General features: G+C 41.1%; 1 protein-coding gene across 1 annotated transcript in view; it reads left to right on the forward strand.

Annotated features, from left to right (window-relative positions):
* Positions 1-27,698, forward strand: part of Pnn (desmosome associated protein-like protein pinnin) — a 118,985-nt gene that overhangs the window by 61,441 nt on the left and 29,846 nt on the right. The window contains exons 3-6 of the mRNA XM_053782303.2: positions 940-1,141; positions 9,206-9,303; positions 14,849-14,924; positions 15,190-15,345. Coding sequence (XP_053638278.2) covers positions 940-1,141; positions 9,206-9,303; positions 14,849-14,924; positions 15,190-15,345 — 532 coding nt within the window. The remainder of the gene's footprint in view (positions 1-939; positions 1,142-9,205; positions 9,304-14,848; positions 14,925-15,189; positions 15,346-27,698) is intronic.

Below are 27,698 nucleotides of genomic sequence, written 5' to 3' on the forward strand. Positions count from 1 at the left end.
TTCCATTTTATCACCTAAGACCATGAAAACGCGAATACAATGATAAATACTATACGAAAATACACCTCAAAGTCGGCGTTTTATTCCAAAAAAACGATCAGTTTTTTTTTCTCATTACGCAATGTGTGCTGCAGGATTTTTTTTATGTGGTGCACACTGACCACACAGACACATTCTCTCACATGTGGGCCTACCAGCTTTCTCCCACTTGATTTGAAGCCGCTAGAATTATTGAGTATATATACGTCAGAAACATTGGCTCGTAAGACGTATTTATACGTCGAAAACAGTCAAAGGGTTAAATGTTAATGTACCAGACGGTACTTAAGAATTATAAATGCGATATGTGCTTTCAGCACAATAATATTGAACTCGAGAGATGTGATATTATTTTGATTATTGTGATTAATTGAATTTAATTTGATAATATACCTCTAGACTTAATAAATTTATTAAATTTTAATTTCTCTAGTTAGTAGCCTACCAGTTGTAATCCTGAAGCACTATTGAATCATATTGAATTCTAATGGATAATTGGACAAGGATACTGACTACTTGTTATGAAAACCCAGTAACAGGCTGGATGCTAGAAGGGCAGTCCTTTCTAGTATTCACTGGAGATCTCTAAGCTTTTAGAATCACGTTTTTTGTAACACCACTGTACTGGATAGTTGAACAAGTCTCTGAGGGGTCCTGTCGACCCTGAAAGGGTTAAAGAAAGGGTTAATGAAATGTACAGTATAACAGTTCCTGTTGTCACTGGTGCAATTTAGTACTACAGTACAATATTGCAATTTGTGTATCCCCTCAAAATTCAGGACTAAGTTTGTTGGATGTTTATCATTTACAAACTTTTTTTTTTTTCCCTAGTTCGATTTATAGTACATATGTAATTTTTATATCATGCACACAGATAAAAATAAATTATGCAATCATCAGGTTGGGGGCTGTAGTGCTTGACCAACAACATATTGAGCCAAGGAGCCGTTCTCGAGGTGATCTAAGGGGTGAAATCCGTGGTGATCACCGGGCTGTGGATTCCAGAGTAGAGTCACATAATGACTTCAGGACAGAAGTCCATGGGGAAGCCCGTGGCAGGCGAGTCCAGGAGGTGGTTGAAAATGATGAGAAGATACCGAAGGTAAGTAAATTATCTTTCTAATTTTTATTGAGTGATCAAAATATCTATAATACTGTATACATTTTAAAATGCAAGTGCAACTTCAGCTGCTTTACTGAAAATAATTTTTATATATAGCTGCTATGATCTGGAGAAAAAATATTTTAATATACATGTACTGTGTGCACTGGGAAGTTGCCTAGCTTGTTTAGTAGATTCCCATGACTGTACATAATTTTGTTTAGTCATGTTTAGAGAAAATGAATACAGTATATAGGTTGACTGCATTGCATAAAGTTCTTAATAATACTTTTTGTGTATAGTAGTTTATTATTAAAAGAATGAATTGTACATATATTTTAAGTGTTGATTTGTTTTCAAAAATTATTTGGTGCAGATTATTGTTAAAATTTCTATCTTTATCTCATCAGTCCCAGCTGCTTTACCCCCTTTCATTCTACCCACTGCCTCATACACTTCCCCCACACTCAAAACTGATGAGGAATTAATTTTGGAGTGATTAGTGTCATTATTTAACCCCAGTATGACTCAGTTTTTAGCAAGCCACTAACCAGACTGAGAGTCGAAGATCAAAATGAATTTTTTATGAGAGAGCCACAGAATTTGGTTAACACAAGCCTATCTGATGTTATCCTGACGCCAAATGACTTCGAACAGGCGATAAATGACATGCCCATGCACTCTGCCCCAGGGCCAGACTCATGGAACTCCGTGTTCATCAAGAACTGCAAGAAGCCCCTATCACGAGCCTTTACCATCCTATGGAGAGGGAGCATGGACACGGGGGTCGTCCCACAGTTACTAAAAACAACAGACATAGCCCCACTCCACAAAGGGGGCAGTAAAGCAACAGCAAAGAACTACAGACCGATAGCACTAACATCCCATATCATAAAAATCTTTGGAAGAGTCCTAAGAAGCAAGATCACCACCCATCTAGAAACCCATCAGTTACACAACCCAGGGCAACATGGGTTTAGAACAGGTCGCTCCTGTCTGTCACAACTATTGGATCGCTACGACAAGGTCCTAGATGCACTAGAAGACAAAAAGAATGCAGATGTAATATATACAGACTTTGCAAAAGCTTTCAACAAGTGTGACCATGGCGTAATAGCGCACAAAATGCGTGCTAAAGGAATAACAGGAAAAGTCGGTCGATGGATCTATAATTTCCTCACTAACAGAACACGGAGAGTAGTAGTCAACAGAGTAAAGTCCGAGGCAGGCATGGTGAAAAGCTCTGTTCCACAAGGCACAGTACTCGCTTCCATCTTGTTCCTCATCCTCATATCTGACATAGACAAGGATGTCAGCCACAGCACCGTGTCTTCCTTTGCAGATGACACCCGAATCTGCATGAGTGTCTTCCATTGCAGACACTGCAAGGCTCCAGGCGGACATCAACCAAATCTTTCAGTGGGCTGCAGAAAACAATATGAAGTTCAACGATGAGAAATTTCAATTACTCAGATATGGTAAACATGAGGAAATTAAATCTTCATCAGAGTACAAAACAAATTCCTTCCACAAAATAGAGCGAAACACCAACGTCAAAGACCTGGGAGTGATCATGTCGGAGGATCTCGCCTTCGAGGACCATAACATTGTATCGATCGCATCTGCTAGAAAAATGACAGGATGGATAATGAGAACCTTCAAAACGAGGGATGCCAAGCCCATGATGACACTCTTCAGGTCTCTTGTTCTATCTAGGTTGGAATATTGCTGCACACTAACAGCACCTTTCAAGGCAGGTGAAATTGCTGACCTAGAAAATGTACAGAGAACCTTCACGGCACGCATAACGGAGATAAAACACCTCAACTGTAGATAAATATTTCTTTCATATGCCTTCACTCTATATATAGCATTTCACGACCCTTGTGGGTTTAGTGTTTCTTTTTTATTATGATTATAATAATAACTTGCAGTAATAATTTGTAATAACTTTTAATAATAATTATTTTTAATTATTTGTAATAATAATTATTTTAATATTGATTATAATTTGTAACAATAATAATAATAATTTGTCAGTGCACCATTCCTTCTAAAAATTACATGAGAATTGAAGTGTTGGTCTCTATGTATTCTACTGTACCACTGTGGAGACAACTTGTACACAATGTAAGGTGTTTATATGAATGTTTATGAACCACAACCAGATGCATTGTCTGTTTGTTTACATAGTGGGTGGGGTGGCCAGGCTTGCTTCCCTACACTACCCTACCTACCACACCACTTTCTACAAATAAATACTTTTCACCTTTCACCCTACATTAAAACTACAAATATTTTAAGGTAAGTAATGAGTGTCCTGTATATGCATTTTATCACTATTTAAGCATCGTCGTAGTATATTATGTGGGTGGGGGTGGCCAGGAAGGCTACCACACCTAATTTCTTGTAGTAAATGCTATTCACCTTTTGCCCTACATTAAGACTAAAAATATTTTGAGGTAAATAATGAGTATACTCTGTGTGTGTATTTTACTTTTTATTGTTTTTTAATGCCTAAGTTCTATTGCTAACTTAATATATGTTAGTGTAAACTTGTCAACTGGCATTTATACACATTTATAAGTGGAAAAAAATGGTGTTCTGCTTTCTGGCGAAGTTTGCTTTCTGGCAGTAGCCTGGAACCTAACCTGCCTTATAAGTGGGGCCCTACTGTATATGGTTGTCCACCATCTGACACAATGTTATTGCCAATAAAACTAAGCAAACTGTCCTGAAAAATGCCTCAATTTCTATTTTAACAAAAAACACAAGGTCAGAGGTTACCTGTTCTCATCATGCATGAGGTAGGATTATTTATACTATTCACACCCATCAAACAGGTCCATTCTCTCATATCCAGAACAAAATTTACCAATCACAGCATATTTGGAGGCATTTATGCTTTAGACGTAGACATACGTTAACAACAGTGGCCTTAAGCCTTTGAAGGTCGACAGGCCCTCTCTCAAACTTGTTCTCGGGGTCAAACAGTTTTTGAAAAAAAAAAAAAAAAATTTTTTTATTGTGAAATGATAGTTTTTATTTTTGTGAGAATTATACAGTGGTCCCTTGATAATCGTCCGGCTTGATAGTCTTCCTTTTCGGAAATCATCGCTTTATTTTCGTCCAAACATTGGCTCGCAAATGGTCAGTTGACTCGTTTTATGTGTGAGGAGTGAAAAACTCCATTGTGCATTACACCATGTTTCAAAGAGTTCCACAGGCTGCAGAACTTTTTGAAACATGTTCTGTGACTGTACATAAGTGTATAAAATATAGAAAAATAGTAATAAACAACATTTTATATTGTTCTTTTGTGTAAACAAGTTTTGTAAAAAATGTAGTGACAACAGTGTTTGTGCAGTTATTGTGTAGTAAATAAAGAGAAAAAACTTACAAAATAGTGCTCATATTGGTCTCACAGGCCATAAAAGTTACTTGAAAAAAAAAATAGAAAAAAGTAGAAAAAAAGTTAATAAGAAAATACCGGGTGACCGGCAGTCGGCGATGATGCCACGTGCGACTTATTTTCTGTCAACTTCACACCTCCATATCTCGGTAAGTATTGATGGCAAAAAATTTTTTTTAGCCTATAATGTTGAGAATAAAAAACTATCTTTTCATAAGAAATTTTTTTTTTTAAATTCCTCGACCCTGAGAATGAGTCTGGGAGAGGGCCTGTCGACCCTGAAAGGGTTGACCCTTTGACTGTTTTGGCCGTACAGTGGACCCTCAGCTAACGATATTAATCTGTTCGTGGAAGCTCATCGTTAGATGAAATTATCATTAGCTGAATTAATTTTCCCCATAAGAAATAATGGAAATCAAATTAATCTGTGCAAGACACCCCAAAGTATGAAAAAAAAAATTACCACATGAAATATTAATTTTAATACAAACTGACACCTTTATTGAAGATCTGGTGATGATTGATGGGATGGGAGGAGGGGAGAGTGTGGAAGTTGTTAATGTTTAGAAGGGGAATCCCCTTCCATTAGGACTTGAGGTATCAAGTCCTTTTCCGGGGTTACTTCCCTTCTTCTTTTAATGCTACTAGGACCAGCTTGAGAGTCACTGGACCTCTGTCGCACAACATATCTGTCTGTAGAGGCCTGTACCTCCAGTTCCTTTATGACTTTCCTAAAGTGGTTCATAACATTATCATTGTAATAGTCACCAGCACGGCTTACAATAGCTGTGTGAGGGAGATTTTCATCAAAAAATATTTGCACTTCAAGCCACTTCGCACACATTTCCTTAATCTTCGAGGCAGGCAACTTCTTCAATTTCTCTATTCCCCTCCTCCGAAGCAGTTTCCTCAGGTCTGGCCTCTTGCTGTTGAAGATGATCTTGCAGCTCATCAGTGGTTAGTTCTTCATTGTCCTTCTCCACTAACTCTTCCACATCCTCCCCACTAACCTCCAACCCCAAGGACTTCCCCAATGCCACAATTGATTCCACAACTGGCATACATTTCTCAGGGTTAGCCTCAAATCCTTCAAAATCCCTTTTGTCTACACTTTCTGGCCACAGTTTCATTCCAAGCAGAGCTCAAGGTCCTCTTAGTCACTCCCTCCCAAGCCTTACCTATAATGTTTACACAATTGAGGATGCTAAAGTGATCTCTCCAAAACTCTCTTAGAGTCAATCGAGTTTCTGTGGTCACTACAAAGCACTTTTGAAACAGCTTTTGTGTAGAGTTTTTTGAAGTTTGAAATGACCTGCTGGTCCATGGGCTGCAGGAGAGGAGTGGTATTAGGAGGCAAAAACTTGACCTTAATGAAGCTCATGTCCCCAGAAAGTCGCTCTGCCAAGTCTGAAGGATGACCAGGAGCATTATCTAATACCAGGAGGCACTTAAGGTGTGATGAATGGTTTGAAAAACCGACAAGTTGAAGATTGAGACACTTATGCAGCATATGGGAATCTTTATTCAGGAAACGTTTCGCCACACAGTGGCTTCATCAGTCCAATACAAAGAGGAAGGCGTAAGGAGAGGAGGAGAATGAGGTAATCAGTCCCTCAACCTGGAGTCGATGTGTTCAGTCCATGGACTGAACACATCGACTCCAGGTTGAGGGACTGATTACCTCATTCTCCTCCTCTCCTTACGCCTTCCTCTTTGTATTGGACTGATGAAGCCACTGTGTGGCGAAACGTTTCCTGAATAAAGATTCCCATATGCTGCATAAGTGTCTCAATCAGGCACTTAAGGTCCAATTTATTTTCCAGGAGGTAATTTTTCACAGTGGGGGCAAATGCTTGGTGTAACCAGTCATAGAAAAGGTTTCTAGGGACCCATGCCTTACTGTTTGCCCTCCACATCACGCACAAATTAGCCTTGAGGACATTGTTTCTCCTGAACACTCTGGGAGTTTGATACACCAATAAAGGTTTCACTTTGCAATCACCACTAGCATTAGCACACATCAAGAGAGTAAGCCTGTCTTTCATAGGCTTATGTCCTGGGAGTGATTTTTCCTCCTGAGTAATGTAGGTCCTGTTTGGCATTTTCTTCCAAAACTGTCCTGTTTCGTCACAATTAAACACTTGTTCAAGTTTCAATTCTTCACTGTCTATGTACTCTTTGAATTCCTTCACATATTTTTCAGCCGGTTTTTGGTCCAAACTGGCAGCCTCACCATGCCTTATCACACTATGTATGCCACTACGATTCTTAAATCTCTCAAACCAACCTTTGCTGGCCTTAAATTCACTCGCATCACCACTAGTTGCTGGCATTTTTCTAATTAAATCGTCATGCAACTTCCTAGCCTTTTCACATATGATTGCTTGAGAGATGCTATCTCCTGCTATCTGTTTTTCGTTTATCCACACCAATAACAGTCTCTCAACATCTTCGAGTACTTGCGATCTCTTATTCGAAAACAAAGTTGCACCTTTTGCAAGAACAGCTTCCTTGATTGTCGTTTTTTTGGCCACAATAGTAGCAATGGTTGATTGGGGTTTGGTATACAACCTGGCCAGCTCCGAGACATGCGCTCTCTTTCTTCATATCCATAGTAATTCTCACCCTTTTTCCTGCAGGGTTGGCACTAGAAGCTTTCTTGGGGTCCATGGTGACTTATTTTGCAGGTACAATCACTAAAAACGCTGTGATAATATGAAATGTTCCGATTGTATGTGTAGATGCGACTGCACTGGCTGGCTTGTAAACACTGGCACCCACGGGACAACTGAGGTGCGCTCAGGCCACGCATGGACGCATCTCGAATGAATTGCGTTGGGCGAGTTTTTTAGCGTTAGCCGAGGCAAAATTTTTGCATTAAAATGTATCGTTGGCTGGATTTAACGTTAGCCGATACCATCGTTAGCTGAGGGTCCACTGTATATATACATCTTACGAGTCAGTGTTTCAGATGTATATGTACTCAATAATTCTAGCGGCTTCAAATCAAGCAGGAGAAAGCTGGTAGGCCCACATGTGAGAGAATGGGTTTGTGTAGTCAGTGTGCACCATATAAAAAAAAATCCTATAGCACGCAGTGCATAATGAGAAAAAAAAGGACAGTTTTTTTAATTAAAACGCTGAATTTGTGGTATATTTTCATATAGTATTTATGGTTGTGCACTGTATTCTCATTTTCTTGGTGACTAGGATTGGTTTTACTATGAAAAGAACCTTAAAATGGAGCTCAAAATAGGGGAAATGTTTGATTTTTGTCAATGTTCAAAAGTAAACAAATGATGTCATTTTCCAATAAATGTCCAAGTAGCCATTCTAATATGCAGTCATGAATAGGTTGACATTATTTATACAATTATTACAATATTGCAGTAGTCTGCATAACAGTAAATCTTCTATTTTTTGTTTGAATAAAAATTCAAAATAGAAAGCAAGAGTAATATCAGAGGGGTCTGGAGACGTGACTGATGAACAAAGAAAATGTTATTTTAGAGCCAGGAATGTCTGCATTGTTCATTCTGGACCCTATTTTGAAATTGTCGTATTTTTTAATTTTCGTGAAATTGGCCAAATTGCAAATTTCTGACCACATTATTGGGTAGTTGAAATTGGTAAATGGGCAGTTTCATGTACTCAATCGATAGAACAAATGGAGCTATAAAGAAATAGCTATGAGTTTTGTCGACTGGAACAATGGAATTAGCCAAAAGTAGGGCACAAAGTGGGCAAAATCGCCGATTCGTAAATATCGCCGAGGTTGCTAACTTTGTGAGAAAGGACATAGGTAAGTACTGGTTTTCTAACGAGTTGTAGATGCGTGGAACAGTCTTCCCAGTGGGGTGATAGAGGCTAGGACCTTGGGTAGCTTTAAGAAGAGACTGGACAAATATATGAGTGGGAGGGGCTGGGTTTGATTGGTGTCATGGGGTACGGGAGTTATTTCTTGAGTATCTTTAGGTAGAGGTCGTTTTGATAAGGACCTGCCTCGTATGGGCCAGTAGGCCTTCTGCAGTGTTCCTACATTCTTATGTTCTTATGTAATTCCATCAGTTTTCCATCAAATTTCATTCTTTTTGTGTCGTTACAATCAGGAAAAGTTTCTCTATCATTTCATAAGAAAAAAAAAAATTTTATTTTGGAAATTTTGCAACACCAGGAGACACCTCAGGATTTGGGGTTGTGACCTTCAAGGGGCTAATGATGTAAATCTACTTAATTAAGAGAGAGTGAAAGGTTAATGGCAATTTAATTTTTTTTTTATAGAACAGCCATCTCCTGCCAAGGCAGGATGATCCAAAGAAGAAAACTCATATACCATCATTCATTCAAATTCCCTCCTTCCAGAAGAGTACCGATATCAGTCGACTCACGTTCTGACTGTAATATTCCCATGTTTTCTTGAGAGTGCAGGCACTGCCATTCCCACTTACCAGAAGAGTCCAGCTAATTGGTTTTCCAGAATCCATTCTTAGGTCACCTTACTTAACAAGATTGTTTTTACTACTGTATTTGTCTGTAATATGACAGCATAAAAATGTGCTGCATCATCATAATTTATTAGATAGAAGGGCAAGTCTGTTATTCCATTGATCGATAGGAAAAAATGAATAATTTTGTATTTTTACTTCTACTAGCCATCACTGGCCTCGTCGGTTGCTCGCCCACAGCCAGACACCAAGTCTCGTACTGAAGCCGCTGCGGAACTCACAAAGGATAGAGCTTCTCGAGACAGGTTAGTATAGAGAGTAATTTAATGGAATGTTTAGCACAGTATTAATTAACCCTTTCACATGCTTGCATAGGTCTGTTATTGGGACCAGTGTTGCTTTCATAGATGGTGCTTAAATGATTGTACCCTCAAATTTCATGTGAGGAGTAAATTTTTGGCATGGATATGAGAGGATTGGTGTATGCAGTAGGTGTGCTCAATATAAAAAAAAAAAAATTGTACTATTCTGTGCATGATGGGAACAGTTAATCTGTGACCTTGTGTTTGGGTTAAAATAACAGTTTGGGGGCATTTTTGAGGATGGTTTCTTGGTTTTATTGGCTGTTGGTTTTATTAGAATGACCAGAAGATCACTAGTGAAATAGAAAAAAAATTTAATAAGTTTCAAATTGCAGGTTGACCTGAAATAGTCCTCAAAGTGGCAGAAGTGGTTGATTTTTGACAATTTTTCCTGGGGAGGGACTTAACCCTTATGACTTCCTCCTTGTTTAATTCTAGGGTTATTAAAACATCTGCTTTAATTACTAGGACTGCTTTAATTACCATGACCAGACATTCATGGTTATGTTTATTAGGCGAGTAATTGGGATAGCATCAAATTTTTTGTGTGGCAATGGATTCAAAATGAAGAGTGAATGTTATATTGGAGGGTCCTGGGGATGGGATTAATGAGCAAAGAAGAAGTTCTTTAGTGGTGGGAATGCCTACCGTGTTTAGTTTGGATTCTTTGTTTTTTAAATTGCAATTTTTTAAAAATATTAAGCCCTTTACTGTCACAACCCCAAACTCTGAGGTGTGTCCTGGTGTTGCAAAATTCCCCCCCCCCCTTCCAAAAAAAACTTTTTTCTTATGAAATGATAGAGAATCTTTTCCCGATTGTAATGACACCAAAAGAACGACATTTGATGGAAAACTGACTGAATTACGCTCTTGCAAAGTTAGCAACTTCGGTGACATTTACAAATCGGCGATTTTGCCCACATTGAGCCCTATTTTTGGCTAATTCCATTGTTCCAGTCGACCAAACTCATAGCTATTTCTTTAGAACTCCATTTTTTCTATCAATTGAGTACAATAAACTGCCCATTACCAATTTCAACTACCTAATAATGTGGTCAGAAATTTGAAATTTGGCCAATTTCATGAAAATTAAAAAATATGACAATTTCAAAATAGGGTCCAGAATGAGCAATGTAGACATTCCTGGCTCTAAAATAACATTTTCTTTGTTCATCAGTCATGTAGTCTCTAGGCCCCTCTGATATTACTCTTGCTTTCTATTTTGAATTTTTATTCAAACAAAAAATAGAAGATTTACTGTTATGCAGACTACTTGAATATTGTAATAGTATAAATAATGTCAACCCATTCATGACTACATATTAGAATGGCTACTTGGACATTTATTGGAAAATGACATCATTTGTTTACTTTTGAACATCGGCAAAAATCAACCATTTCCCCTATTTTGAGCTCCATTTCATGGTTCTTTTCATAGTAAAAGCAATCAAAATCACCTTTATTTTTATAATATGTTTTCCATTCTATCAAATGAGACCAAGAAAATGAGAATACAATCATAAATACTATATGAAAATAGACCACAAATTCGGCGTTTTAATTAAAAAAACGTCCTTTTTTTTTTCTCATTATGCACTGCGTACTGCAGGATTTTTTTTTGTATGGTGCACACTGACCACACAGACCCATTCTCTCACATGTGGGCCTACCAGCTTTCTCCTGCTTGATTTGAAGCCACTAGAATTTGATTATATATACGTCAAACCCAGTGGCTCTTAAGACGTATATTTTTTTTTTTTTTTTTTTTTCAACAAGTCGGCTGTCTCCCACCGAGGCAGGGTGACCCAAAAAAGAAAGAAAATCCCCAAAAAGAAAATACTTTCATCATCATTCAACACTTTCACCACACTCGCACATTATCACTGTTTTTGCAGAGGTGCTCAGAATACAACAGTCTAGAAGCATACACATATAAACATACACAACATATCCCTCCAAACTGCCAATATCCCAAACCCCTCCTTTAAAGTGCAGGCATTGTACTTCCCATTTCCAGGACTCAAGTCCGACTATATGAAAATAACCGGTTTCCCTGAATCCCTTCACTAAATATTACCCTGCTCACACTCCAACAGATCGTCAGGTCCCAAGTACCATTCGTCTCCATTCACTCCTATCTAACACGCTCACGCACGCTTGCTGGAAGTCCAAGCCCCTTACCCACAAAACCTCCTTTACCCCCTCTCTCCAACCCTTTCGAGGACGACCCCTACCCCGCCTTCCTTCCCCTATAGATTTATATTCTTTCCATGTCATTCTACTTTGATCCATTCTCTCTAAATGACCAAACCACCTCAACAACCCCTCTTCTGCCCTCTGACTAATACTTTTATTAACTCCACACCTTCTCCTAATTTCCACACTCCGAATTTTCTGCATAATATTTACACCACACATTGCCCTTAAACAGGACATCTCCACTGCCTCCAACCGTCTCCTCGCTGCTGCATTTACCACCCAAGCTTCACACCCATATAAGAGTGTTGGTACTACTATACTTTCATACATTCCCTTCTTTGCCTCCATAGATAACGTTTTTTGACTCCACATATACCTCAACGCACCACTCACCTTTTTTCCCTCATCAATTCTATGATTAACCTCATCCTTCATAAATCCATCCGCCGACACGTCAACTCCCAAGTATCTGAAAACATTCACTTCTTCCATACTCCTCCTCCCCAATTTGATATCCAATTTTTCTTTATCTAAATCATTTGACACCCTCATCACCTTACTCTTTTCTATGTTCACTTTCAACTTTCTACCTTTACACACATTCCCAAACTCATCCACTAACCTTTGCAATTTTTCTTTAGAATCTCCCATAAGCACAGTATCATCAGCAAAAAGTAACTGTGTCAATTCCCATTTTGAATTTGATTCCCCATAATTTAATCCCACCCCTCTCCCAAACACCCTAGCATTTACTTCCTTAACAACCCCATCTATAAATATATTAAACAACCATGGTGACATTACACATCCCTGTCTAAGACCTACTTTTACCGGGAAGTAGTCTCCCTCTCTTCTACACACCCTAACCTGAGCCTCACTATCCTCATAAAAACTCTTTACAGCATTTAATAACTTACCACCTATTCCATATACTTGCAACATCTGCCACATTGCTCCTCTATCCACTCTATCATATGCCTTTTCTAAATCCATAAATGCAATAAAAACTTCCCTATCTTTATCTAAATACTGTTCACATATATGCTTCAATGTAAACACCTGATCTACACATCCCCTACCCACTCTAAAACCTCCTTGCTCATCCGCAATCCTACATTCTGTCTTACCTCTAATTCTTTCAATTATAACCCTACCGTACACTTTTCCTGGTATACTCAGTAAGCTTATTCCTCTATAATTTTTACAGTCTCTTTTGTCCCCTTTCCCTTTATATAAAGGGACTATACATGCTCTCTGCCAATCCCTAGGTACCTTCCCCTCTTTCATACATTTATTAAACAAAAGTACCAACCACTCCAACACTATATATCCCCCTGCTTTTAACATTTCTGTCATGATCCCATCAGTTCCAGCTGCTTTACCCCCTTTCATTTTACGTAATGCCTCACGTACCTCCCCCACACTTACATTCTGCTCTTCTTCACTCCTAAAAGATGGTATACCTATATGACCAAAACAGTCAGAGGGTTAAAATTGACCAAGTTGCTGGGTAGTTCTAGTGGTTGATATGGCGGTTTTTCTGTCAGTGAAAATGCAGAAGGCTTACTTTCAAAATAGCCAGATATTGGGTCAGTTTGAGTACTGAAATTGGTCTCAAATTGGGCAAAATTGCTGTTTGCACAAGGTGCTCTCTAACCTCCAACATTGTGCCTGAGTAAGTCCATAAATATTACATCAAATTTTGCATTTTTGGTGTCATTACCTTTAGAAAAAAATTCCCCACAGTTTTACAAGATGTATAGTTTTTCATTAAAAAAATCACAGAAGGGGTTTTCAGTTTGGGTAGTGTTGACAGTGAAAGGGTTAGTATAGGGCATTTTAACCCTTTCACTGTCGAGACCCCTGCTCTCAAACTTTGGTCTCAATGTTGGAAAATTAAAAAAAAAAAAAAGTTTTATGAAGTGATAGAAAATCTTTTCCCGATGATAATGACACCAAAAGTACGAAATTTGATGGAACACTTATGGAATTAAGCTCTCACGAAGTTAGCTGTCTCGGCGATTTATGAGCAGCAGCAATTTTGTCCACTTTGAGCCCTATTTTTGGCCAATTCAGTTGTTCCCTTGGACCAAACTTGCAGCTATTTTGCTAGAACTCTATTTGATCTATTGATTGAGTACAAGAAACTGCCCATTTACTGATTTCAACTGCCCAATAAAATGGTCAGAAATTGGCAATTTGGCCAATTTCTCACAAATTTCAAAAGATGCCAATTTCAAAATGGGGTCCAGAATAAATAATGCAGACATTCCTGGCACAAAAAGTAACATTTTCTCTGTTCATTAGTCACATCTCCAGGCCCCTCTTTTATTACTCTTGCTTTCCATTTTGAATTTTTATTCACACAAAAAAATAGAAGATTTACAGTTATGCAGACTATTGCATTATTGTAATAAATGTATAAATAATGTCAACCCATTCGTGACTGCATATTAGACTGGCCACATGGGCACGTATTGGACGGCGATGTCATTTGTTTACTCTTGAACATTGGTAAAAATCGAACATTTCCGCTACTTTGAGTTCAAGTTCAAGGTACTTTTTATCGTGAAACCAATCAAAATCATATCTATTTATGTAATATATCTTCCATTCTATCAAGTGAGACCAAATACATACCATATGAATATGCACCTCAAAGTCAGTGTTTTAAACCAAAAACACGGTCGGAGTTTTTTTCTCATTGTGCAGGGCGTACTGCAGGATTTTTTTTTTATACTGTGCACACTGACCATGCAGACTCATTCTCTCACATGTAGATCTACCAGCTTTCTCCTGCTAGATTTGAAGCCACTAGAATTTTGGTGTAATACTACGGCACTAACACTGGTTTGCAAGCTGTAGTACTACGGCACCGACAATGAAAGGGTTAAAAATGTGGACCTAATTTCAAATCAGACTGCTTTGAAATTGAGTTTATCTTTTTGAACCACCCTGTACTAAACCATTGGAATATATGACTGTTATCTAAAGGAAAATTAAGACAGACAGAATTTTTTCTCTTACTATCAAATAGGTAAAATAATTACAAATACTGTATGTTAATATGGTTAAGACATGCAGCTCCTTCAAGGAGGTGGCATTTTGATGTTGGTAATGGGCTCTTGATCCAATAAATTGGAGTTAGCCCTCCTGTTAATCATATCATACCTGATTTTCTCCCTTTGCAGTTTGTCATTGCCAACCTTTAGGAAGGTAGTTTTGAGGGAAATTAGATACCTTGTCTTTTTGCTTTAGTAAAACAGCACTGCTTTTTTTTTACCCTCAGAAATCGTCGCATGTTTGGCGCCCTTCTTGGAACTCTGAAGCGTTTCAAAAATGATGAAGCCAAACAAAAGGACAAGGTAAGTTCATGTTTAAATTATATTACAGTGCCGTAATGAAATGTATTATAAAAATTTTAATTTAAACAAGAATGGTAACATTTATGCATAAATTTACATTAACAAAGATGCACTATTTTATTTTCTTCAGCTTGTATATACTATGGTTGGGGATGGAGATCATCCTTAGGAAATAAAGTAAAAGTAGTGAGTAGCCTTGTTTTGTTTTCCACAGGTCTTTATAAATAAAATAGTTACGTATTTATTCCATGTATTGAATCCCCAGGAGGAACAGCGTGCTGCTATAGAAAGAAAGCTTGAAGAGAAAGGTAGAGCTGAAAAAGAAGAACTTAGACGAGAACGCTTGGAACTCTTTAATCAGAGGAAGGAGAGGCAAGCACAAATTCGAAGACTCACAATCAAAATGGCTCGCGTGAAGGAGGTCAGTAGGGCAAAGTTCTGCCATGTCCAGTATAATGTGAAATTTCATTTTGGTCACCCCAAAAATATTGTAGATCTCTCATCTGTATTCTCTTCATTTGTCAGTTTAAGTTACAGGAAAGTCTGCAAACAATTCTTTTTTTAATTTTTAGAAACTGAAGTATGTGGTTTTTAGTAATTTGATTTTTCTACCTAGCATGTTAGTACAGTGCAATTTTTTTTATAGGCCCTTCAGTTTTACTTTTTAATCTTCTTTCTTTCAACACACCGGCCGTATCCCACCGAGGTGGGGTGGCCCAAAAGGAAAAACAAAAGTTTCTCCTTTTACATTTAGTAATATATACAGGAGAAGAGGTTACTAGCCCCTTGCTCCCTTACTTTTTAATATCTCTAGGAATATAATTTTTTTTTTTCACTGCACATACACAGTTAAACCTTTTCTAAACTTGTTGATCATGTTTATACGTAATTAAAATGTATGTATATAGTGACAGTATTGTTAATATATTTTTGATGAATTTGTGAATGTTTAATATACAATAGTGTGCAAATTAATTGGGGCAGGGTAAGTTTTGTGATGATATCGTATGTCTTAATCTCCGGCTTAATTAATGTAGTTTGGAAATATAAACACACATGCAGTATAATGTGATCCTTTATTGACTACGTTTCGCCCACACAGTGAGCTTTTTCAAGTCACAAACAGATCTACCTGGGGTGGAAGGGACGCGAGTATTTATAGTCAGGTTCAGAATGCTGAGGTCAGGTGGAGAATGCTGTATCTGATGATGTACCGAGTGGGGTTATAGAGTCTAAAATCTTGGGTAGCTTGGAAAGGAGATTGGATAAGTTTGTGAGCAGACCTTCTACAGTGTAGAAGAACACTGTAGAAGGTCTGCTCACAAACTTATCCAATCTCCTTTCCAAGCTACCCAAGATTTTAGACTCTATAACCCCACTCGGTACATCATCAGATGCAGCATTCTCCACCTGACCTCAGCATTCTGAACCTGACTATAATACTCGCATCCCTTCCACCCCAGGTAGATCTGTTTGTGACTTGAAAAAGCTCACTGTGTGGGCGAAACGTAGTCAATAAAGGATCACATTATACTGCATATGTGTTTATATTTCCATTGTGTTGGTATTTTATACCATTTATTTCTAATGTAGTTTGGGTTCTTTTCATAAGAATTTGTTATTAACTTTGGTAACCATCTGGCTGTGGTGTTACCCTGCTACTCTTGTCAGTGCTACAACAGCTGTCGTTTTGTAAGGCAATTACTGCACGTGTGCTTCATGAGTAAATGTGATTTTTGCCAAGTTCTCCCCTTTAATTCATGATGGATGTTGCACCTAGGAAGTGTGCAAGTATTGTAGTTCTTAGAAAACATGCCAAATATTTGAGCCTAGTAAAGTCAGCTGTTTCTTTTATTCTGAAGAGAGCTGACGACACTGGTGATTGTGGAGCACTGCGTCGAGGAAGATGTAAAAGAAAATTCAAAGACAACTCACAATAATGATTATCATAAAAGATAGTCACCGTGGTTGTTTAATATATTTATAGATGGGGTTGTAAGAGAAGTAAATGCGAGGGTCTTGGCAAGAGGCGTGGAGTTAAAAGATAAAGAATCACACACAAAGTGGGAGTTGTCACAGCTGCTCTTTGCCGATGACACTGTGCTCTTGGGAGATTCTGAAGAGAAGTTGCAGAGATTGGTGGATGAATTTGGTAGGGTGTGCAAAAGAAGAAAATTAAAGGTGAATACAGGAAAGAGTAAGGTTATGAGGATAACAAAAAGATTAGGTGATGAAAGATTGAATATCAGATTGGAGGGAGAGAGTATGGAGGAGGTGAACGTATTCAGATATTTGGGAGTGGACGTGTCAGCGGATGGGTCTATGAAAGATGAGGTGAATCATAGAATTGATGAGGGAAAAAGAGTGAGTGGTGCACTTAGGAGTCTGTGGAGACAAAGAACTTTGTCCTTGGAGGCAAAGAGGGGAATGTATGAGAGTATAGTTTTACCAACGCTCTTATATGGGTGTGAAGCGTGGGTGATGAATGTTGCAGCGAGGAGAAGGCTGGAGGCAGTGGAGATGTCATGTCTGAGGGCAATGTGTGGTGTGAATATAATGCAGAGAATTCGTAGTTTGGAAGTTAGGAGGAGGTGCGGGATTACCAAAACTGTTGTCCAGAGGGCTGAGGAAGGGTTGTTGAGGTGGTTCGGACATGTAGAGAGAATGGAGCGAAACAGAATGACTTCAAGAGTGTATCAGTCTGTAGTGGAAGGAAGGCGGGGTAGGGGTCGGCCTAGGAAGGGTTGGAGGGAGGGGGTAAAGGAGGTTTTGTGTGCGAGGGGCTTGGACTTCCAGCAGGCATGCGTGAGCGTGTTTGATAGGAGTGAATGGAGACAAATGGTTTTTAATACTTGACGTGCTGTTGGAGTGTGAGCAAAGTAACATTTATGAAGGGATTCAGGGAAACCGGCAGGCCGGACTTGAGTCCTGGAGATGGGAAGTACAGTGCCTGCACTCTGAAGGAGGGGTGTTAATGTTGCAGTTTAAAAACTGTAGTGTAAAGCACCCTTCTGGCAAGACAGTGATGGAGTGAATGATGGTGAAAGTTTTTCTTTTTCGGGCCACCCTGCCTTGGTGGGAATCGGCCGGTGTGATAATAAAAAAAAAATAAAAGATAGTGAGAAGGATCCCAAGAAAACAACAAAAAATCTAGACAGAGATTTGGCTTCAACTGTTTGATGAAGGCTCCTTGAAGTTGACACAACTTCTAGAAAGCTCCTAAAGAAACAATTATTGATTGCTGCTATGAACAAAAAATGGCTGCAGTGGGCACTCTTGTCAGATGTGGCACATTTTGAAGTACATGGGTACAAATCATTGGTGGTGAAACAGAGCAAAAGCGAACCTCTTTGGAATAGACATGTTGAGCAAGCACCAAAACACCCACCTAGGATGTTTTGGGATAGTTTTACTGGACATCTTGTTGTTGAGGGAATGATGAACAGTGACAGATACAAGGCATTCTTGGCAACTCATTTATGTCCCATTGAGGATAGAAACTTTCCTGATGGAGAAGACATTTTCCAGCAGGATCTTGCTCCATGCCACACTTCCAGAAAAATGCTGATATTCTTCAAAGGGAGTGGGCCTGGAAACTCTCCTGACCTTGACCCATTGAGAATCTATGGGCAATAACCAAATGCAAGATCACAAAGCAGGACTGTTCAACTGTGGAGAAGCTAATTCCTGCTGATATTAGGTAAGGGTTATAGTAGTAGGTTGGTAAACAGCAACCACCCAGGGAGGTACTACCGTCCTGCCAAGTGAGTGTAAAACGAAAGCCTGTAATTGTTTTACGTGATGGTAGGATTGCTGGTGTCTTTTGTCTGTCTCATAAATATGCAAGATTACAGGTGCAGTGGTCCCTCGATAATCATAGGGCTCGAGAGTCGTAGATTTCGGAAATCATAGCGATCTTTCTTTCAACACACCGGCCGTATCCCACCAAGGCAGGGTGGCCCAAAAAGAAAAACGAAAGTTTCTCTTAAAATTTAGTAATTTATACGGGAGAAGGGGTTACTAGCCCCTTGCTCCCGGCATTTTAGTCTCCTCTTACAACACGCATGGCTTATGGAGGAAGAATTCTGTTCCACTTCCCCATGAAGATAAGAGGAAATGAACAAGAACTATGAAGAAAATAGAAGAATACCTAGAGGGGTGTGTATAAATATGCTTGTATATGTATGTGTAGTGTGACCTAAGTGTAAGTAGAAGTAGCAAGACGTACCTGTAATCTTGCATATTTATGAGACAGACAAAAGACACCAGCAATCCTACCATCATGTAAAACAATTACAGGCTTTCGTTTTACACTCGCTTGGCAGGACGGTAGTACCTCCCTGGGCGGTTGCTGTCTACCAACCTACTACCTATAAATCATAGCGATATTTTCGTATAAACATGGGCTTGCTAATCGTAGATTGACTCGCGAATAGTAGTTCGTCCGGGACGCATACTCATGCTGTGAGCTGGGGTGGCCTCCCTTCCCAGCCAGTGTGGCATTGTTTACCAGTGAGCGACGGTCCCTTCACTTGCTCCTACGAAATATTTCATAATGTTCCATTCATTTTAGTGCTTGCAAGTGCTAAATAAGCTACCATGGCTCCAAAGAAAGCTCCTAGTGCCAAGCCTTTGGTAAAGAAGGTGAGAAATACGATTGAATTTAAGAAAAACGTCATTGAACAATGTGAAAGTGGCTTAAGTGCAGCCAAACTGGCCAGGATGTATAACAAACCCTATACAACCATATGTTTCATCGTGGCCAAGAAAAAGGAAATCAAGGACGCTGTTGTTGCAAAGGGGGTAAATATGCTGACAAAAATGAGATCACCAGTACTCGAAGAGGTTGAGAAGTTATTATTGGTGTGGATAAACGAGAAACAATTAGCAGGAGATAGTATTATGACATCGATTATTTGTGAAAAGGCTAGGCAGTTGCACGATGATCTGGTAAAGAAATTGCCTGCAACTAGTGATGTCAGTGAATTTAAGGCCAGCAAAGGTTGACTGAAGGACTGAAACCTGAACAAATGTTCAATTGTGACGAAACAGGCCTCTCTTGGAAGAAAATGCCAAAGAGGACCTACATTACACAGGAGGAAAAGGCACTGCCAGGACAAGCCTATGAAAGACAGGCTGACGCTCATGTTCTGTGCTAATGCTAGTGGGGATTTCAAAGTGAAGCCGTTACTAGTGTACCATTCTGAAAATCTCAGTGTTCAGGAAAAACAGTGTTATGAAGAGTAAATTGTGTGTGTTTTGGAAATTTAATAGTAAGGCATGGGTCACGAGGGAAATTTTCGTCGAGTAGTTCAGTGAAGTGTTTGGCCCTAGTGTGAAGAATTACCTCCTGGAAAAGAAATTGGATCTCAAGTGCCTCCTAGTAATGGACAATGCACCTGCTCATCCTCCAAACTTGGAGGACCTAATTTTCGAGGAGTTTGGGTTTATCACAGTAAAGTTCTTGCCCCCGAATACCACTCCTCTCCTCCAGCCCATGGACCAGCAGGTCATTGCAAACTTTAAAAAACTACACCAAAGCAATGTTTCAAGGGTACTTGAATGTGACCTCAGACACTCACTTGACCCTAAGAGATTTTTGGAGAGAACACTTCAGCATCCTCCATTGCATAACCCTTATAGATACGGCTTGGGAGGGAGTGACTACCAGGACTTTGAACTCTGCTTGGAGAAAATTGTGGCCAGATTGTGTTGACAAGAGGGATTTTGAAGGGTTTGGGGCTGACCCTGATGAGCCTATGTCTGTTGTTAAATCTATTGTGGCACTGGGGAGTTCCATGGGGTTGGATGTGAGTTTGGAGGATGTGGAAGAGTTGGTGGAAGACCACAACAAAGAGCTCACCACTGAGGAGCTGCAAGAGCTTCAGCAGGAAGAGCAACAGATTGCAGCTCAGAATCTTGCAGCAGAGGAGGAGGAAGGGAGATGGTAGAAGGTGCCTTCTTCAGAAATTAGGGAGATTTTTGAAATGTGGGGTAAGATGGAAAGATTTATGGAGAAACATCACCCTGACAAGGCTGTTGCAAGCCATGTTGGCAACACGTACAGTGACATAAGTCTTGGCCCATTTTAGGGAAGTGTTAGAGACGCCAGAAACAGAGCTCTCTGGACAGTTATTTTGCGAGACAGGGCTCTAGTCACTCTCAAGCTGGTCCTAGTGGCATTAAGAAACAGAGAAGAGAAGTAACCCCAGAAAAGCAATTGGTACCTGAGGTGTTGATGGAAGGGGATTCCCCTACCAAACTGTAAATAATCCACTCTCTCTCCTCCTCCAGTCTTCCATACACTAAGAAGAATCGCCAATAAAGGTAAGTGTTATGCTGTTAATGTTTCGTTCATCATGTCCCATTGTATTGTTTATGTACTACATCTATATTTCATGTAAAAACAATTTTTGTTTTAATGCTTCTGGGTGTCAGGAACAGATTAATTGTATTTACGTTATTTCTTATGGGGAAAATTGATTCGAAAATCGTAGATTTCGATAATAGTAGCACCTCCAGGAACTGATTAAATACGATAAACGAGGGACCACTGTATGTCTTGCTACTTCTACTTACACCTAGGTCACACTACATGTACATATACATGTTTATCTATACACACTCATCTGAGTTTTCTTCGATTTTATATTAATAGTTCTTGTTTCTTATTACTTTTCCTTTTAATATCCATGGGGAAGTGAAATAAGAATCTTCCCTCGGTAAGCCATGCATGTTATAAAAGTCAACTAAAATTCCGGGAACATTGGGCTAGTAACCCCTTTCCTGTAAAAATTACTAAAAAGAATAAGAAGAAGAAAATTTTCAAAGTGGGATGTCTGAATGTGCGTGGATGTTGTGCTAATGATAAGAAAGAGGTGATTATGGATGTTATGAATGAGAAGAAGCTGGATGTCCTGGCTTTAAGTGAAACAAAGCTGAAGGGGGTGGGAGAGTTTCAGTGGAGAGGAATAAATGGGATTAGGCCAGGGGTTTCAAATAGTTAGAGCTAAAGAAGGAGTAGCAATAATGTTGAAGGATAAGCTATGGGAGGAAAAGAGGGAGTATAAATGTATTAATTCAAGGATTATGTAGAGTAAAATAAAGGCTGGATGTGAAAAGTGGGTTATAGTAAGCATATATGCACCTGGAGAAGAGAGAAGTGGAGAGGAGAGAGAGAGAGATTTTGGGAAATGAGTGAATGCATGGGGAGTTTTGAACCAAGTGTGAGAGTACTTGTGGTAGGGGATTTCAATGCTAAAGTGGGTAAAAATGTTGTGGAGGAAGTAGTAGGTAAATTTGGGGTGCCAGGGTAAATGAAAATGGGGAGCCTTTAATTGAGCTATGTGTAGAAAGAGGTTTGGTAATAAGTAATACATATTTTATGAAAAAGAGGATAAATATACAAGGTATGATACAGCACGTAATGAAAGTAGTTTGTTAGATTATGTATTGGTGGATAAAAGGTTGATGGGTAGGCTTCAGGATGTACACGTTTATAGAGGGGCAACTGATATATCGGATCATTATTTAGTTGTAGCTACAGTTAGAGTAAGAGGTAGACGGGACAAGAGAAAAATGGCAACAACAAGTAAGAGGGAGGTGAAAGTGTATAAACTAAGGGAGGAGGAAGTTCGGGTGGATATAAGCAACTATTGGTAGAAAGGTGGGCTGGTACAAGTATGAGTAGTAGGGGCAGTTGAAGAGGGTTGGAATAGTTTTAAAAATGCAGTATTAGAATGTGGGGCAGAAGTTTGTGGTTATAGGAGGGTAGGTGCAAGAGGAAAGAGGAGTGATTGGTGGAATGATGAAGTAAAGGGTATGATAAAAGAGAAAAAGGTAGCTTATGAGAGGTTTTTACAAAGCAGAAGTGTTATAAGAAGAGCAGGGTATATGGAGAGTAAAAGAAAGGTGAAGAGAGTGGTGAGAGAGTGCAAAAGGAAAGCAGATGATAGTGGGAGAGGCACTGTCAAGAAATTTTAATGAAAATAAGAAAAAAAATTGGAGTGAGTTAAATAAGTTAAGAAAGCCTAGGGAACAAATGGATTTGTCAGTTAAAAACAGAGTAGGAGAGTTAGTAGATGGGGAGATGGAGGTATTTGGTAGATGGCTAGAATATTTTGAGGGACTTTTAAATGTCGACGAAGAAAGGGAGGCGGTAATTTCGTGCTCTGGACAGGGAGGTATACCATCTTTCAGGAGTGAAGAAGAGCAGGATGTAAGTGTGGGGTAGGTGCGTGAGGCATTACATAGAATGAAAGGGGGTAAAGCAGCTAGAACTGATGGGATCATGACAGAAATGTTAAAAGCAGGGGGGGGGGGGGATAGTGTTGGAGTGGTTGGTATTTTTGTATAATAAATGTATGAAAGAGGGGAAGGTACCTAGGGATTGGCGGAGAGCATGTATAGTCCCTTTATATAAAGGGAAGGGGGACAAAAGAGGTTGTAAAAATTAAAGAGGAATAAGTTTACTGAGTATACCAGGAAAAGTGTATGGTAGGGTTATAATTGAAAGAATTAGAGGTAAGACAGAATGTAGGATTGCTGATGAGCAAGGAGGTTTTAGAGTGGGTAGGGGATGTGTAGATCAGGTGTTTACATTGAAGTATATATGTGAACAGTATCTAGATAAAAGTAGGGAAGTTTTTATTGCATTTATGGATTTATAAAAGCCATATGATAGAGCGGATAGGGAAGCAATGTGGCAGATGTTGCAAGTACAGTGGACCCTTGCCTAACGAACGTATCGCATAACGTTAAATCCGCCTAACGAAGCATTTGAGTGTAAAATTTTTGGCCCGCTTAGCGATAAAAAACTCTCCCAACGTGATTCCTCCCAAACCTGTCCATCCAGCCTGAGCGCCTCGGCTGCCTTGCCGTCATTGTTTACAAGCCAGGGTGGCTGGTTGCATGCATACATTCAATACATTTTGTATTATTCCATTGTTTATAGTGCTTGTAACTGCTAAATAAGCCACCATGGGCCCAAAGAAAGCTTCTAGTGTCAGCTCTGTTGTAAAAAGGGTGAGAAATACTATCATACCGCAGTCAGGTGTTGCTGCACCACCATCAGCTGCTGCTGCACCACAGTCAGCTGCTGCTGCACCATGGTGAACTACTGCTGCACCACAGCAGTTGCTGAACGACGGTGAGCTGCTCCTGCATCACGGTCAGCTGCTGCTGCTGCTGCACCACAGTCAGCTGCTGCTGCATCACCGTCAGCTGTGTCTGACCAACATGACTCGTCCCGAACCTGTCCATCCAGCACTGCCGTCATTGTTTACAAGCCAGGGTGGCCCGTTGCATGCATACATTCAATACATTTTGTATTATTCCATTGTTTGTAGTGCTTGTAACTGCTAAATAAGCCACCATGATGGGCCCAAAGAAAGCTTTTAGTGCCAGCCCTGTGGTAAAAAGGGTGAGAAATACTGTCATACTGCAGTCAGGTGTTGCTGCACCACGGTCAGCTGCTGCTAAAACCAGTCTGCTGCACCACCATCAGCTGCTGCTGCTGCACCATGGTCAACTGCTGCTGCACCACAGTCAGCTGTTGCTGCACCACCATCAGCTGTTGCTGCACCACAGTCTGCTGTTGCTGGACCAGTCAGCTGTTGCTGCACCACGAACAGCTGTTGCTGCACCACGATCAGTTGTTGCTGCACCACGATCAGCTGCTGCTGCACCACAATCAGCTGCTGCTGCTGCACCATGGTCAACTGCTGCTGCACCACAGTCAGCTGTTGCTGAACCACTGTCAGCTGCTGGTGCTGCACCACAGTCAGCTGCTGCTGCACCATGGTGAACTGCTGCTGCACCACAGTCAGCTGTTGCTGAACCACATTGAGCCCTTCCTGCACCACGGTCAGCTGCTGTTGCACCATGGTCAGCTGCTGCTGCACCATGGTCAGCTGCTGCTGCACCACGGTCAGCTGCTGCTGCACCACAGTCAGCTGCTGCTGCACCACAGTCAGCTGCTGCTGCACCACCATCAGCTGTTTCTGACCAACATGACTCGTCCCGGACCTGTCCATCTAGCGCTGCCGTCATTGTTTACAAGCCAGGGTGGCCGGTTGCATGCATACATTCGATACATTTTGTATTATTCCATTGTTTGTAGTGCTTGTAACTGCTAAATAAGCCACCATGGGCCCAAAGAAAGCTTCTAGTGCCAACCCTGTGGTAAAAAGGGTGAGAAATACTATCGTACCACAGTCAGCTGCTGCTGCACCACCGTCAGCTGTTGCTGGACCAGTCAGCTGTTGCTGGACCAGTCATCTGTTGCTGCACCATGGTCAGCTGTTGCTGCACCATGGTCAGCTGTTGCTGCACCATGGTCAGCTGTTGCTGCACCATGGTCAGCTGTTGCTGCACCATGGTCAGCTGTTGCTGCACCATGGTCAGCTGTTGCTGCACCATGGTCAGCTGTTGCTGCACCATGGTCAGCTGTTGCTGCACCATGGTCAGCTGTTGCTACACCATGGTCAGCTGTTGCTTGATCAGTCAGCTGTTGCTTGATCAGTCAGCTGTTGCTTGATCAGTCAGCTGTTGCTGGACCATGGTCAGCTGTTGCTGGACCACGGTCAGCTGTTGCTGGACCACGGTCAACTGTTGCTGGACCACGGTCAGCTGTTGCTGGACCATGGTCAGCTGTTGCTGGACCACGGTCAGCTGTTGCTGGACCACGGTCAGCTGTTGCTGGACCACGGTCAGCTGTTGCTGGACCACGGTCAGCTGTTGCTGGACCACGGTCAGCTGTTGCTGGACCACGGTCAGCTGTTGCTGGACCACGGTCAGCTGTTGCTGGACCACGGTCAGCTGTTGTTGGACCACGGTCAGCTGTTGTTGAACCACGGTCAGCTGTTGTTGGACCACGGTCAGCTGTTGCTGGACCACGGTCAGCTGTTGCTGGACCACGGTCAGCTGTTGCTTGATCAGTCAGCTGTTGCTGGATCAGTCAGCTGTTGCTGGATCAGTCAGCTGTTGCTGGATCAGTCAGCTGTTGCTGCACCACGGTCAGCTGTTGCTGCACCACGGTCAGCTGTTGCTGCACCACGGTCAGCTGTTGCTGCACCACGGTCAGCTGTTGCTGCACCACGGTCAGCTGTTGCTGCACCACGGTCAGCTGTTGCTGCACCACAGTCAGCTGTTGCTGCACCACGGTCAGCTGTTGCTGCACCACGGTCAGCTGTTGCTGCACCACGGTCAGCTGTTGCTGCACCACGGTCAGCTGTTGCTGCACCACGGTCAGCTGTTGCTGCACCACGGTCAGCTGTTGCTGCACCACGGTCAGCTGTTGCTGCACCACGGTCAGCTGTTGCTGCACCACGGTCAGCTGTTGCTGCACCACGGTCAGCTGTTGCTGCACCACGGTCAGCTGTTGCTGCACCACGGTCAGCTGTTGCTGCACCACGGTCAGCTGTTGCTGCACCACGGTCAGCTGTTGCTGCACCACGGTCAGCTGTTGCTGCACCACGGTCAGCTGTTGCTGCACCACGGTCAGCTGTTGCTGCACCACGGTCAGCTGTTGCTGCACCACGGTCAGCTGTTGCTGCACCACGGTCAGCTGTTGCTGCACCACGGTCAGCTGTTGCTGCACCACGGTCAGCTGTTGCTGCACCAAGGTCAGCTGTTGCTGCACCAAGGTCAGCTGTTGCTGCACCAAGGTCAGCTGTTGCTGCACCACGGTCAGCTGTTGCTGCACCACGGTCAGCTGTTGCTGCACCACGGTCAGCTGTTGCTGCACCACGGTCAGCTGTTGCTGCACCACGGTCAGCTGTTGCTGCACCACGGTCAGCTGTTGCTGGACCGGTCAGCTGTTGCTGGACCAGTCAGCTGTTGCTGGACCAGTCAGCTGTTGCTGGACCAGTCAGCTGTTGCTGCACCACGGTCAGCTGTTGCTGGATCAGTCAGCTGTTGCTGCACCATGGTCAACTGTTGCTGGACCAGTCAGCTGCTGCTGCACCACAATCAGCTGTTGCTACACCACAGTCAGCTGTTGCTGCACCACCATCTGCTGTACTACTCAAAGATGTTGAGAGAGTGCTGTTGGTGTGGCTTAACGTGAAACAATTACTGAGAAACGATTAACCCTAGAGGGTTAGCCACCCAGGATAACCCAAGAAAGCCAGTGCATCATCGAGGACTGTAACTTATTTCCATTGGGGTCCTTAATCTTGTCCCCCAGGATGCGACCCACAACAGTCAAGTAACACCCAGGTGAACAGGAAAAAATGCCTGGGACTAGTGCTCATGTTGGTGAATTTAAGGCCAACAAAGGTTGGTTTGAGAGATTTAAGAATTGTAGTGGCATACACAGTGCAATAAGGCATAGTGAAGCTGAAAAATTCAACCCCCAACAAGTGTTCAATTGTGATGAAATAGGCCTGTTCTGGAAGAAAATGCCAAACAGGACCTACATTACTCAGGAGGAAAAGGCACTCCCAGGACACAAGCCTATGAAAGACAGGCTAACTCTCATGTTTTGTTGTAATGCTAGTGGGGATTGCAAAGTGAAGTCTTTACTGGTGTATCACTCTGAAAATCCCAGTGTTCAAGAAAAACAGTGTCTCATCACTCATCAATACTCTTCAATAAAGGTAAGTGTCATTTTAACATTTATTTATGTAGTTATTGTGCATGTCTTATTGTTTTCTTTGTAGGGAAATGTATATTTCATGAAAAAAAAAATTAACACTTTTGGCTGTCTGGAACAGATTAATTGGATTTCCATTATTTCTTATGGGGAAAATCAACTCGGCTAACGATAATTTC

The sequence above is a fragment of the Cherax quadricarinatus genome, chromosome 6 (assembly GCF_038502225.1).
Source record: "Cherax quadricarinatus isolate ZL_2023a chromosome 6, ASM3850222v1, whole genome shotgun sequence".
Taxonomy (NCBI): domain Eukaryota; kingdom Metazoa; phylum Arthropoda; class Malacostraca; order Decapoda; family Parastacidae; genus Cherax; species Cherax quadricarinatus.